This window comes from Chaetura pelagica, unplaced genomic scaffold (assembly GCF_000747805.2).
Source record: "Chaetura pelagica isolate M959 unplaced genomic scaffold, ChaPel_1.0 scaffold343, whole genome shotgun sequence".
Taxonomy (NCBI): domain Eukaryota; kingdom Metazoa; phylum Chordata; class Aves; order Apodiformes; family Apodidae; genus Chaetura; species Chaetura pelagica.
The window spans coordinates 53,099-67,104 of NW_009952873.1; the positions used below are offsets into that span (position 1 = coordinate 53,099).

General features: G+C 36.6%; 1 protein-coding gene across 1 annotated transcript in view; it reads right to left on the minus strand.

Moving 5' to 3' along the window:
- The window catches only part of FGD4 (FYVE, RhoGEF and PH domain containing 4), a 37,651-nt gene that overhangs the window by 3,980 nt on the left and 19,665 nt on the right, over positions 1-14,006 (minus strand). The window contains exons 4-10 of the mRNA XM_009995212.1: positions 11,886-12,031; positions 7,098-7,254; positions 5,837-5,975; positions 4,855-4,913; positions 3,726-3,872; positions 2,068-2,240; positions 117-147 (exon numbers count right to left, since the gene is read on the minus strand). Of these exons, the coding sequence (XP_009993514.1) occupies positions 117-147; positions 2,068-2,240; positions 3,726-3,872; positions 4,855-4,913; positions 5,837-5,975; positions 7,098-7,254; positions 11,886-12,031 (852 nt within the window). The remainder of the gene's footprint in view (positions 1-116; positions 148-2,067; positions 2,241-3,725; positions 3,873-4,854; positions 4,914-5,836; positions 5,976-7,097; positions 7,255-11,885; positions 12,032-14,006) is intronic.

Here is a 14,006-nt window from a genome sequence, read left to right on the forward strand (position 1 = left end):
CATTCTTACAACTTATTGATTAGCAGAGGGAAGCTACACCCAGAAAATAGTAATACTACTTTTTTAATATTTCAGTGAAGAAGTGTTTAGAAAATAAACAATGTAAATGAATTTACCTTTATCCATTCTTCTTTATCTTGTTCAGAACTGAAATAAATATTTGACACATTAGTACAAAACAAGTTAAGGAGACATTATCTCACTATCAACAATTTCTTGCAAAAGCCAAGCTTCTGAAGTGATGGTTTAAACAATACTAATTGTTAACTGTGCCAATTTAAAAAAACATAACATAACACAAAACAGAAAACAAAAGCACACTTCAGGCTTCACAAGTTTGCAGTCCCTAAGCAGTAAATTCAAGTAACATCACAGGCTCTTTGAAAGTGGCCTCCTCCTTGGGTAACGATGTGGAAAAAAACCCTGTAGTCACACAGTATCAGCCATGCAAAATTTCATTTCTCTATGGATTTCCATGAAGCATGTGAAAGACAGCTTTCGTAACATCTCAATAAAAATGGCTCCTCACTTTTTTTTCAGTATGTGTACAACTTTTAAGCTAGTATAATCCTCAACAAGTGTTTCCCCTTCCCACCTACCATCTGAATACAAGGCAGAGGAAACCTGTCTAAACAGCCAAAATAATTCTCCCTACTTGCTTATATTAAAAAATGAAAGCTGAGCTCTTAAATGTTGCACCAGGTCAGCAACCTCCCAAAGAAAAAATCTACCAGCTGTTTAAAACCAAATGTACTCAAATAGTATTGTGAAAAAAAACATAGAAGACTACTAGTAAAGAAAACCCCAAGGGTAAAATATCATTAAACACTGTTAATACAAGTTTATGAATTCAGGGCTTTAAGATATAGGGCACATACAATACTCATACATCAATCAAGAGTATTCTAATATAATTGAATATGATCTTGTGCGGTACTTATTCCATCACAATTTTGTACAGACAACGCATTCTAAAGAAGTTAATAACACAGAACACATAAGCATGTTCTTCTTACACCTAAAAGTAAACTAACGTACTAAACTTTCCATTATTGGTAATACAGGGACGTTAACAAAATACATCTATTTTGTTGTATCATTTTTCTTTCAATTACAACATTCTTCTCAAACAGTACAGCAAGATGTCATCTGTCATTGAAATGGCTATATGACATAACAACTTGCAAAATACTGAGCAAGGCATCACACAGGAATTTGTAGTAGATATGACTGATAATAAAAAAACATGCCCCAGAAGTCTTGCACCTTAGTGGAAAGGTTTTTCCTGTCCTTTTTCAAAGTAGATACTTCATTTCAAATTCAATGGTAGTGTAGGTAAATTTCTCTATGCTGTTATAGAACAGCAAAAGGAGAGATGGAACACCCTACTTTACTTGAAGTGGGGCAGCCTAGACAGGGGAGGTTTGTCTAGGGTATGGAAAAAGCAGCAACAGGAAGGTAAAGCAACAAGAGGACCAAGAAAGAAAGCAGAAAAGCACCAGTCAGAAGAGTGCAAATGGAGGAGAAGGATGCTAGAACTAAGAGAACACGCCTTTCAGGGTGAAGTTGCTACCTGGGACTGGAGGAAAATAAGTAGACTAACAGAAGGTCTGAGGAATGGAGGAAAGCAGGTGCCCATCTAGCACTGTAGTAAATGATGTCCTGTGGACGTAAACTCACCAAAGTGGAGAATTTTGTTGAGTGCACATGCCCTAAGGTGAACAGACCCACTTGTACCAAGGTGGCTCAGGTACCAGCAACACTGCTCAGAGTTTAAAACATTCAGTGTCCCAAAACACCACCATCAAACTGATTGTCTTTGTACCCGTCAGGTATGTGGGCCCATTCACAGCTATCTTAGGTGCTTCGGCAAAGCAAGGCAACTTGTAGACACATCCTCTGTTTCAAGAGATTCTTGGTTTGATAATGTATGGCTTTGGCAGCCTAAACTATTTTCAGAACACTCAAATTAAGATGAAGCCCATTGCATTCTACTCCAAATCTATCAGTCCACTCTTTCTGTGTATACTTAATCTGCCAAAAATCAGACAAAAAGACTTTGCTTACCTGGCCTGCAACTCCAGTGTTCTCTCTTTTCCAGACACTTGAAAAGTGTGCGGATATTCTTCATTATGAGTTTCTATAATCTTCATGCCATCTATGCCGACTCTGGTTCGAACTGAGAACTTTGATCCTACCAAGCTGAATTTGGGGACGCAGTAGAGCAACATATTGTTAAACTGGGGGGAAAAAAAAACAAAACAACAAACAACAAAAAGCACATGGCTTTGTGTTAACAAAACCACAGATTGAGAGATCTGAGATGATATTGCAAAGCTGGACTATGTTCTTTCCTGCTCAGTTGATATATGAGAAGACCAAAGCTCTCATGAAAGACAACTTCTTTTTCTTATTTGTTTAGAAATAAGACTAAGGGACAGCTACAGTGGATCTAAGAATAACTGCTCTGTGTGGGCAGCAGTCTTCATAGCATTTATTACCAACTATACTCAGACTTGATATTCCATACCATTGTAAATCTTCCACTAGAAAAAACCCCACATTCTTCTGCCTCAATTCTGAGAAAATTAAATGGCAGAATAGGAACTCTTTTCCTCAGTGTACACATTTATATTTACCCTGTACGAAAAACACTGGTTTTGTAGAAATTGTAACTAATATAATTTGAGGACATTATTTGTCTTTTCTCCGAGATAGAAGAGTATTTCTGTCTTACAGCTTTTATTCACTGAAACTCTCAATATCACAAGGAATAAAATAATGCAAAAGCAGGACAAAGATATATTCATTTATTAAAAATTTGAACTTTAAATAATTTTTCAATGTCTAAAGCCCCTGCTTAGAAGCACCATTATTAGATCTGTAGTTTTCAATTTTCTCACTTTTTTTCCTCTCACAATTAATTATTAAAAAGAGAAACTCACTTCAGTTAAATCATATTTCACAGAAATGCTGTCTAGCCTATTCTCTAGTCTGTATCACAGATACAAAACACTTGAACTTTACACCTCTCATATGAGGCGCACATCATTTTAATCAGCTGTCTAGCCCCATTTCAATTCTTCCTATTCAATGGTTTCTCCTTTTGTTTGAAGTACAGATAAGCAAGAATTGTGTTTCAATAACCTGTTACTGGTCTCTATTAATCAGAAGACATGCAATGCCAGAGGCTCATGTGAAAAAATGAATGAGCAATCTCTAATGCATGGGAAGCAATGAACTACATCAAACCTTTTCCAAGGGAGTCATAAGGGAGCATGACTCTAGTTTGAGAGTTCCAAGGCAGGACACAGGCACCTAACAGGAGGATGACCTGCCTTGATAACAAGCTCCCACAGGGCAATGAGAGTTACTGGACCCCAACATACACAATCCATCAGGACTAAGTTCCTAAGCTTTTATATTTCAGTTTCATGAGAATGTCCAAGTTCTTATGTTCTAGGACCTGCATTTAAAATCAGCCATCACTTACATAAAGCGAGTTACTGGACACTGTTTCCATTTATTTAAACCCATGTATTCTGTTCTAAATGGCATTTGCAAGCCTTTCTGTCAGCAGTATAAGGTTTTCTCATGCTCTAGTATCACTAGTGGAAAGGCATTGAGATCATCTAGAGAGAATTTCTTTCTCTCTCTCTTTGGTAGTGCTTTTAAGTTTAGAAAGGTGTGCAGCCACTCCTGCAAACACAGGCCACTACACTTACTAGGAAAAGATACCGTTCTTGAGCAGATGTATTGCGAGCAGCGAGTTTAAGGATCTGTCCTTCTTTTATCAGTTCATTTGAAGGGTTCACGATGTCTTCCTCTTCTCCCAGCATCTCATATATCTCTAACAATTTCTTTAGATTCTCCTTTACAATGAAAATACAGTTATAAAAATGTAGTTAAAAACACAGATCTTTAAGCATGTTTAAGTAAAAGGATGAGAGTTTGTCTAAGTCTGGAGAGCGTTTGCTTTTAAATATATATATATATAGATATGTATTTATATTGAGAGTAGGTATGGTCAGCCATACAGACTGATTAAGTTAGTTTATATAGTAACAAATACTCTTCAAAATATTATTCTCTGTGGTAATTTTAACAATGCAGTTATACATACTTAATAATTATTAATATGAATATGTATAATGAATAATTATACATAGTTAATAATAATTAATCCATAATTAATGGATCAAAACTGGAAGAGGGGAGATGTAGGTTAGGCATTAGGAGGAAGCTATTTAGTGTGAGGGTGGTGAGACACTGGAGCTGGTTGCCCAGAGAAGCTGTGGAAGTCCCATCCCTGGAAGTGTTTTAGGACAGGTTGGATGGGCAGCCTGATCTAGCAGAAGGTGTCCCTGCCCAAGCAGGGGGGTTGGAACTAGATGACCTCTAAAGTTCCTTTCAATTCAAACAATTCTATGATTCTATGTATCTATGATAGAGTCTACATTATTTCATGTCCAAAATACCTCACATACTTAATGAAGTACCTATCCTGCCAGCCCCATAGGGTAGAGAAACAGTAACTACTCTTTACAAACACATTATCTTCCCACTGTCAGAACCAGATGAAACAAGGTTAAGAGTCTGGCACAGTGTCAGCTATTGGAGCCAGGAGAGAAACCCAGTCTGTGCCATTTTCCACTTAAGAGAATTAGGTGCAATGCCAGATTTTGTGTATCATTCCCATGAGCTATTTAAATACATTAAGAAGAAGCCATCACTTGGACACGGGAAACCCATTTTGGCCATTTTAGGGAAGGTTTGCAATTCATACTCCTAGGTTCACAAAATACTCAAGTGTAATCTATTCAAAAAGTGAACAGGAAAACAAGAACAATTTACCATTTTTCTTATTGCACTATTCGAGTGACTTGCTGCGGTGGATATAATTTCCAGGGATTCTAGAGAGAATAAAAAGAAAGTAAAATCAAAAAGCTGCATTTCTACATATTAATATATTACGGGGGGGGGAAGTTCATTGTACAAAATTGTAATTTTTAATATAAATTACAAGCTACAATATATTTCTTTAATTATTAGTAAAAAGTAATGAAGGTAAAGTGGAAAGCATAAGAAAGTCAGCTAACGAAAAGAAATCATCATCTGGAAAGATCATGAGAGCATTATTGCTGATTACTTTACAGCTTCAGCACTTAATCACATTTTTTGTGACATGAACAGTCATGATTCTCTCTCTTCCTTTCTCAAAGTGGTCCAAAATGTCAAACTATGTTTTTAGTTGAAGGAGCTCATACTACAAATATTTACTGTAATGATACTAACAATGAAATATTTTTAAAAAATAAATTATCTGAACAATCCATGGAAGTATCTTGAACTGTTCTTGTGTAAATACAGAGAGGAATAAATTTTAAAATGGTTTGGAGGTTGTTTTTTTTTTCCCTAAGCTTAAAAATACCATGATGTGTCTAACTCCACTTTTTTACAAATAAGAGACATATATTCCAAATGTGCATAAAGCTAATCAAAATGCCAACACAAACAAACAAAACCCAAAAACACACCACAACCCCTGAACATCCTCAAAGCAAACAAACCAAAACCCATGTGCTATTCCAAAACTAAAGCAAAAGTTATGTGCTCCAGGAGAACACTAAAGGTTTTACAGTTTTTTTATTAACTTCATACACTATTCAAACAGATACTTTTTTCAAAGAATCCTCTAACTCCACTGAAAAAAGTGTCATTCTTTTCAGAGGGACTTTGCTTGTTCTCTTTATTTTTTCCTGAAAATATCTTTCATTTACACTATCTTCTTACTAACACCTTACTACAGCTCTTTTAATGGCTAGAAGATATTTACTTTCAGCATCTTTCCAGTCTAGAGAATCCTGAGGCAATTTCCTTAGGTAGTCCTTTAGAAGCATCTCGTAGCGTGGAATGCGTTGCACAGGTTCTAGCATGTGATGTTGCAATGTCAAATTTCCACATACTTTTTCCTTCTAAAAAATTGTAAACATATTTCAATGTAGTAGGCAAAAATGTTATTAGGAAATAGTAAAATAAAAGTTATGATTGAGCAAACATAAATAATGTATTTTGAAACATACATGATAGACCTTCTGAAAGAAAACTGGACTAATTTATGGAACCAAATTTAGAAATTCTTTCCTAAAAATAATTGTAAAAAGAGTTTTCTAACCATCCAGTAGAATTCACAAATAAACACCCTAAAAAAAAGAAAAAAAACCTACCTTCTAGACTCCAGTATATTTTATCTTAGTTTTGCAATAACTCAGAAAAAATAATCAGAACTAAATTAATAAGAACAATTGTTAAAATTGTTTTCTAATATGTGGTCATGAACTGTGTAGCCCATTTATCTGAGAAGGGAATGTTTCAGGTTTCAGTCATAATGTAACTCTCCTCAGAAGAGTTCTAAGATGCCTGTGCATTGGCATAATCTCAGATGTAATTTTAAAAATTCATTAAAATACATACAGTTGTCTTCCTTGGCTTAGAATCAGAAGACCCTACCGAGCAGTACCATTAAAGCCTTAACCTTCTTCCAGCTGCTCAGTCTGCAGTAGAAAGACACACATCTGCCAATTCAGAGAGAAACCTACAGGGAGCACTAGAGGGTATTAAAAGCACCTTTGAAAAGAACGGTGAATTGCTTAACTGTTAAGCTTTCTCTACCCTTTGTGGCTCAGGATTTAGGATCACTTACTTACAAAGTGCAGTGCTCTGGGTAACAGCACTGGTATGAGCCAACAGAGTACTTACGGATTCAGCGCAAGGATCTGCAGTTGCACTGAGAAACAGTGTTAACTTTGGGTGTCTATGACAAAATGTAGTATTTTTCTATACTTATCATGTTTCAGCCTTTTCATTTGGTCCTCTATGTTGCACTGGAAAGGATGGATTTCTGTGGGTACTTGTGAACATGTGAAGGGAGAGGGAGGTGAAACAGAATGGTGTGTGAAGCAGACAAAATTAAGAACCCTTAATTCTAAGGGATTTGGTATTTAATTTTCTCTTTAATCCTTTTTTTCCACCTGCAAACCTACATATGTCTATACATGCTTATAGTACTTTGAGATCTACACTATTCCCCCCATTACCTGAATGTCTTGAATAATGAATTTGAATTGAGGTGACCGTTCAGTCCACGTTTTCACCAATTCCATTGCGTTATCAAAATTCTTCACATACTCTCCATACATCTTGAGGAAAGGAGCTAACTTTTGCAGAATATCTCCAATTCTGGGGGTGGTAGTCCTGCAAAGCAAGAGGGTGGAATCTCAAGGCAAACAGGAAAGAAAAAAAGTCACACAAGGCTATAAAACAGAGTCAAGTGTTTCAGAGAATCCTTTTGTTTGGGCTCACCTCACACAGTTTCAACATAACCATTAAAACTGACCTGAGTTAATATGGAAAGATTGTTTGTATCCTCTTGGATCATGAACAAGCATTTTAGTTCATGTAGAGCACTACAGAAAGAAAAGCCATCTACAATTAAAAACTTAAACAGCTTTATTTACAAAACATGGCCTGTTTTATTTTATTTGCAATTCCTTAAAACTGTATTATCTATCTTCTTTTGATCATACCTTATGCCCTAAATATCTAACCTGTGGTTTTATTTGAGGATTAAATCCATACTGTAAAGCTTCACTTCTCCACCTTAAATAAATACATGCATTTACAACTTCTTAAAATCGTTGTTTATCTAAGAAAACATATGAAGTGGAGAGAATCCCTTGGATTCCAGTCTTTTGTGAGAATTTGCCCACATCTTTCACAATTACTGATAGTATCTTCAAATAAAACAGAATAGTAAAGAAACTGATGGAGAGTCAGAGTCAGCTACACCCCAGATGCACACAGAGAAAAGGGAATGGCACATATGCATCTCCAAGAACTACACTACGAAACACATTTCACATCTCATGGAATCAATCCTAGAATCATAGAATATCAGGTTGAAAGGGATCTCAAGGATCATCTGGTCCAACCTTCCTTGGCAAAATCCTGGTATAGACAAGACCCTGCCCAGCAAATTTTTAAAGTGTGCAGTGTTAAAGGAATCCATCACTTCCTCAAGGAGATTATTCCAATGGTTGATTGTTCTCATTTTCAAGGACAGATCCAGAAATCAATGTGATAATGTTCTACCACAGCTATCAGCAGTCTACTCTAACACACCACTTCTTCAAGAGAAAAGCTGTGCAGAAAGGAAAAGCTATTTCTAGAATAACAAATATTGCCAAGACTGACAAAGGCTGGTCCAGCTCTCTCAGGAAGGGGAAGAAGGTACCTGTCTACAACCTTTCTATTGTTGGGCCTGGCAACTAGAGAAGGGGACAAGACAGGGTGGGAAGTTGGTCTCTGAAGGCACCAGGGCTCTGCACCCTTAATTAGCTTCACATATTTTTCCAACCACTCTAAATGCAAGCAGACACACTTTCAAAGGCAAGCCAGAAATTTAAAACAAAAACATTCCTTTGATTCACTGAGTGCTGTTTCCCTGAGTTGTCCCTTTAATGTAGCAGCATTGAAAATAAAATACAAATCATGCCAGTTCCATCAGAACTGAAGAAAACATTGATCCATTTATAAAGGTCACCAGAAAAAAACCTAACAAAACAGACATTAAAGTTTTCTGATAAATTTAACAGATAAGTAATTATTATATTTTGCAATTAAAAAAACTTTAAGGAGAAAAGATGGTGGCAGCCCTTTTTATCTAAAGACACTGGGACAAAATAGAATACTTCTACTTAACTTTTTCCAAACTATTGCCAGAGAGACATTAAAAGAAAATGTTAAAACTTTTATTAAACCAGGAACTAGGAACAGTTTGCTATGCCTGCTCCTTGGATACACTGCAATGTCATTGTCTCTGAAGACAGAAAAATTTCACAACTGTTTTTCATGGAAGGCCCTGTTATGTCCAAAGAGTGAGGCTGTAAAAACAGTTCAGTAAGAAAGCCAAGGTCCACAGGGCACAAAGAGCTCTTGTAAACTAGGAAGGACAGAGAAAGTCACAGAAAGCAGAACCTGCTGACAGCAGCATCCTTCCTTGATGGACTTAAAACTATAGATAATTAGTTCATCTCATATTCAAACACTACATACCGTGAGCCAAAATATGAAGTTGTACTAGATGCCATCAGGTCCAGGACAGTTACTGTTGTCTTGGATAGACAAATCAGAAAGAGAACTATTACCATGGACCCAAATTAGCACTGCACTATTGCTAAAAAACAAAGCATCATTAGGTGGACTTCACATTGTAATGTAGGTACAGAAACACTTTGTATTCTGTGTCGTCAGACCTCGATGGTATTCACATTTGCATTCTAAAAACTCAAACATGAAATAGCTGACTTACTAATCATTATTTCTAGCATCTCATTTGAAACTGTCATGGCTACAAGAAAACTAAGCGAAGGTATGTAAAATCAGAGCACAGTGATGGCAACTACAACACAACTACTTTCTCTCCCACTATACAAGCTAACAGGCATCCAACAAAATTGAAAATTGAAGTTTCAAAGCAAAACAAATCATAGGAGTAGGTCTACTCTGCACTCATCTGTAATTGCCACAGATGGCAAAAGTTTGTGTTGAGGGAGTGAAATAATTTTTTCACCACCAGCCCTTCTCCCCCTAAGGCTATCACACTGTGTTCCTGTATCCTTCCCCAGGTATTTGCTATTTGTTGGACACAAGAGACAGAGTTAGATAGGTGTTTTGTTTGATGTAGGATCAATGCTATGCTTTCTTATGCTCTTTTCACAGGAAATAAATTGCAACAAGGCTGTTTCCAGTGTTTTCAAAATTTATGTTGTAAAACAGAGATTCAGCTCCAGCTGTTGCTCAACTTATTCAAAATGCAACTACCAGACAATTTCATTTCTACCCAATAAACTTAGATTCACATCTGACTTTCCTTCTAGGAAAGAAGAATCTGCTTCTTATCAGGTTTCCCAGTTTGGAAAAAAAATAAATAATAATTTTTAAAATGCATTTTTACCTTAAGTTTTCAAAACAACTCAGGGAAAGTGTCAGAAGTTCTTATCCAGCTAGTTTTACTGGAAACTAAAGAACAACAGAAGTGCATAAACCTTCTGATAGAACATACTTAAGTATTTTCCATGTCTAATTATAGGAACTGCTGAGGGAAGTGAACTCTACCTGTTGTTTCAGACCGGTGATGGGGAAAGAAAAATATCCCAGATTTTTCTTTCAGTAGTGACCAGAAATTTTTGTCTTCAACTGTACCCTTCCTTCTAACTCCTCTCAAAAGCATAATGTTTCAAGGACATTTAAATAGGCTGTGTCAGGTACAGCACAGAGGTTCTTTCCAAGGAATGCGGGAAAGAATCAATTATGATGCAATTGATTAGTTTTGCACTAATGAATCAAAGCTCATCTGAAGATTCACTTGTCAAGCTTTGAAACTATGTAATTATATGCATATTATTAGTGCGCAATTTAACATTTTACAAATACACAAGGTACTGCAACCCATTTTCTGTGCTCTATAAAGTGTCTAGAGCAAAATTTTAAGAGCACATCACAAATCTCATGTAAAATACATACAGCACTGACATAATGTAGTGTAAGCTGCTTTTCGAAACATCATTACAGTAAGTTAAACTCCACATCCCATGAACATGCACTATTTTAATCCAGATATTCCTCCTTCTTATCAGATTTTTTCAATTTATTAGAAGAAAAGGGTGGGTTTACCGTACACAGTCATTCTGCAAGGAACATAAGTTAAGGTGTAAACTTTCCTGTACTTCATGCTGCTTATGCGTTATTTTCTCGCATTATAGACTACGTAGAACTACCATGGGTTTCTGCATGGTAACTATTCTATTTTAAATAATCATCAATTTAAAGGGAATCACCTTACAGGGTCAGGAGATATATAGCTGTTGTCTAATGCACCTCCATGTGGTCTGAGATTTTCACATATGTCACAAAATTTTTTTCTCCATTTATAGTGAGGTTTTTTTACAATTAGGGTGTTACATGAAAGTGAAACTGGAAATGATACGCAAACTAACACTTGAATCCCTCATAACAAACTCTACATAACATGGTATGCGGGAGCTAAACAGGTGCTGAAGTGAAACAACTGGATGGAACAATATTTGCAATTTTTTTTTTATTTTTTTTTTTAAGGGGGTGACCCCTTTTCCCAAATAAGGAAGGGAAGCAGCAATGGTTTGGGACTTTCCTTGTTTAACAACTGCATAAAAGAGCTAAAAAATACATGACTATACTTTAATATCTCCAGAGTAGTATACACCAAGGTGGACTAAAGATACTATGATATCTTTACAGGATCATTACAGATATATTTACACCTCAGCTATCCTTGATTGCTTCAAACAGAGGTCAAGAAAAGCTGGGGGAAAATGGCTCGAAAATACACCTGACATATATTTCTTCTTTTTTTCCAAACAGAAAACAAAACAGTGAATAAACAAGAATGTATCCCACCTTACTGTGGAAATAATGGCAAAGGTTACTGTGTCTCAAGGGTAACACAAAACACACGCACATTATTTATCTCAGTTTGGTACTCTATACAATGAATTAACCAGGTACCACACAAGTTTCAGTCTGAAGCCCAAATTCAGTGAAGCATTTAATCATGAACAATCTCACTGGCTTCAGCGAGATACGTGTCCTTTATTTTGAGCAAATGATGCAAATCCTCTACTGAGTCAGATCCCAATGAAGAGCGGAAGAGCAGATGTTCTCCCACACAAAGTACTTGCTGAGCCTGGAGCACTTAATTATTAAGGTACCTTCCCCACCTCAATGCTGTGACAGAGTTTCTACAGATATGGTTTTAGTAGTATATTAACCAGTTGATCATCTCTTACCACTCTTGCATTCTTTTCTCAAGTTCTGGAAGTAAGAATTTACTGTGGAAGGCATTTATCGATGAAATATTAGAGAAGATTTTGTTAACCACTTCAGCTGGAAATGAACCTCTGTTGGCTTCCTCAAGGAGTCTGGAGTAGAACACCTGCAATACAAAAAAAGAGTCCCCAAGCCCATGAGCCTAATATCTTTAATAAATTATTAAAGACCTATGCCTCCCCCTCCTTCAAGCAGGGTAATATTCATGTTTCAATAGTACGGACAGGCAATGACAAACTCATCTGTTGTCCTCTCATCAGAAGTTAAAAGCTTCTCCTCCCCTTACACTCCACTTTTTTTCTCCTGAGCCAGGAAAGCACTGCAGGCAGACCAGACACAAGGAAAGCCAAACTGAAGTAGTGCCATTTTGGATCAGCTCCAGGCATCCTGTCTGTTTCAACAGCTAGATCATCTCAGCTTTCCCTATCTTCCTGTCGTATTTTCCATTCCACTCTAGCTTTTTTTCAGTGAGCATGATGTCTGATCACTATTAGCCCAACCATGCTCCTTGCATGCTGTGCCCCCTTATCCTTTTGAAATCAAAGTAATTGGCAGACGATGAATGGTCTCTGCATTCCATTTGAAGCACAAAAGGGTCCCAGTTCTGGCTGGACTCTATTGTAGTCATGCAGCCACAAAATGCGTGCAGCTGTTAGTCTGCACATCACATAAAGTGTGCTTATGGGGAGCCATGGTCCCTCTGTCCTCCTCTCTTATGCTAGAACAGTGTGCATCTCCCTAGAAAGGGCTTCACAAGTCTTTAAAAGAAGAAAAGAGTCTGAAGACAGGAGCTGTGGTAATCCCACCTGAGATAGCATGTCTTAAAAGGAGAAAAAGCTGTACACTTTCACATACACTTTAAAACAATGTGACTTTGCTGCATCCCCAAGAGGACAGTTAGTTAATTTTGAGAAACTTCTTTGAATGTTACATAACTTTTAAATCTAGTTTAGAAAGAGAACAGTCCATTCCCAGTCTGCTGCCTTCCTCTCATTAGCACCAGTTGAGCAGCTGCACTTGAAACTGGTTTTTCAGAACTCTGCCCAGTTAATATTTGGAAAACAGGCATAAGAGTAATACACTTGTGGTTTAAATCAAGGAAAATAATTGTACCTTACCCATCAGAAAACCTATGATTGAAATAAATATTTTCCATATTTTTTTTAAACTTCTCTACATCAAAGGTGGTGCTTGTTTGGTTCCCCCCACCCTGGTATTTTATTTTTTAACACACATTATACCCATGTCAATGTGTAAATCCACTTTCATGAGGAAAATTACTTAGATTCCCAAGCAGTCTGAACAATTAAGGCACTAGTTGAGACTTTTTACCTTTCATCAACTCTTTCTCAAGACTTACAGATTAGACCTGAGAAATTTAAACAGCAATGTCCAAGAAAAGTGTCATGGCAATGCCTAGCTATAGGTATCCAGGTAAAATGGGTATAGGTGTTATGTAAGAAAGTAATCAAGGTTTAAAAAGGAAAATACACAAGAACTACAGACTTCCACAATTAAGAAAACTCAGTTGGATCCTACAGAGCACAAAAGAATAATCCTCCCTGCAAAAAGAGTAATTTGTGTTCACTTCAATAGGGCTTAGTCCAAACATATAGCAGGAAAACAGGGAAAATGCAGTTTAGAATGGGCATCATCCTAGGTTCTTTGGCACTAAAGAAAAATTCTTTTCAGCTATTTGAAAGATTTAGTAATTTTCTAGTGGGGTGGTGGTTTCAATATTAGGAAATAATACCCTTCTTGTCCATATCATGGAAATGAGTGAACACAACATTATCCATCCCCTTTCTTGGATTAGCTGCCCTTGTGAGGTTTGCACTACCAGTGCTTATGGGGGCACCTGTGCTCACAGAATCTATTGCATTACTATCCACAAAATTCCAATACTTTTAAACACATAGTGTTCTTTAAACAGAAATATAGGCAAGTTGTGTGACAAAAGCAAATGACCGACTAAAACAGTCAGCAAAATGTGAAAAACATACCACCTCTTGTGTAATTTATATACAGGCTTATGGATAGTCACCCAAGTGAATACAAGGCAAGGCAATAAAAACAAATTC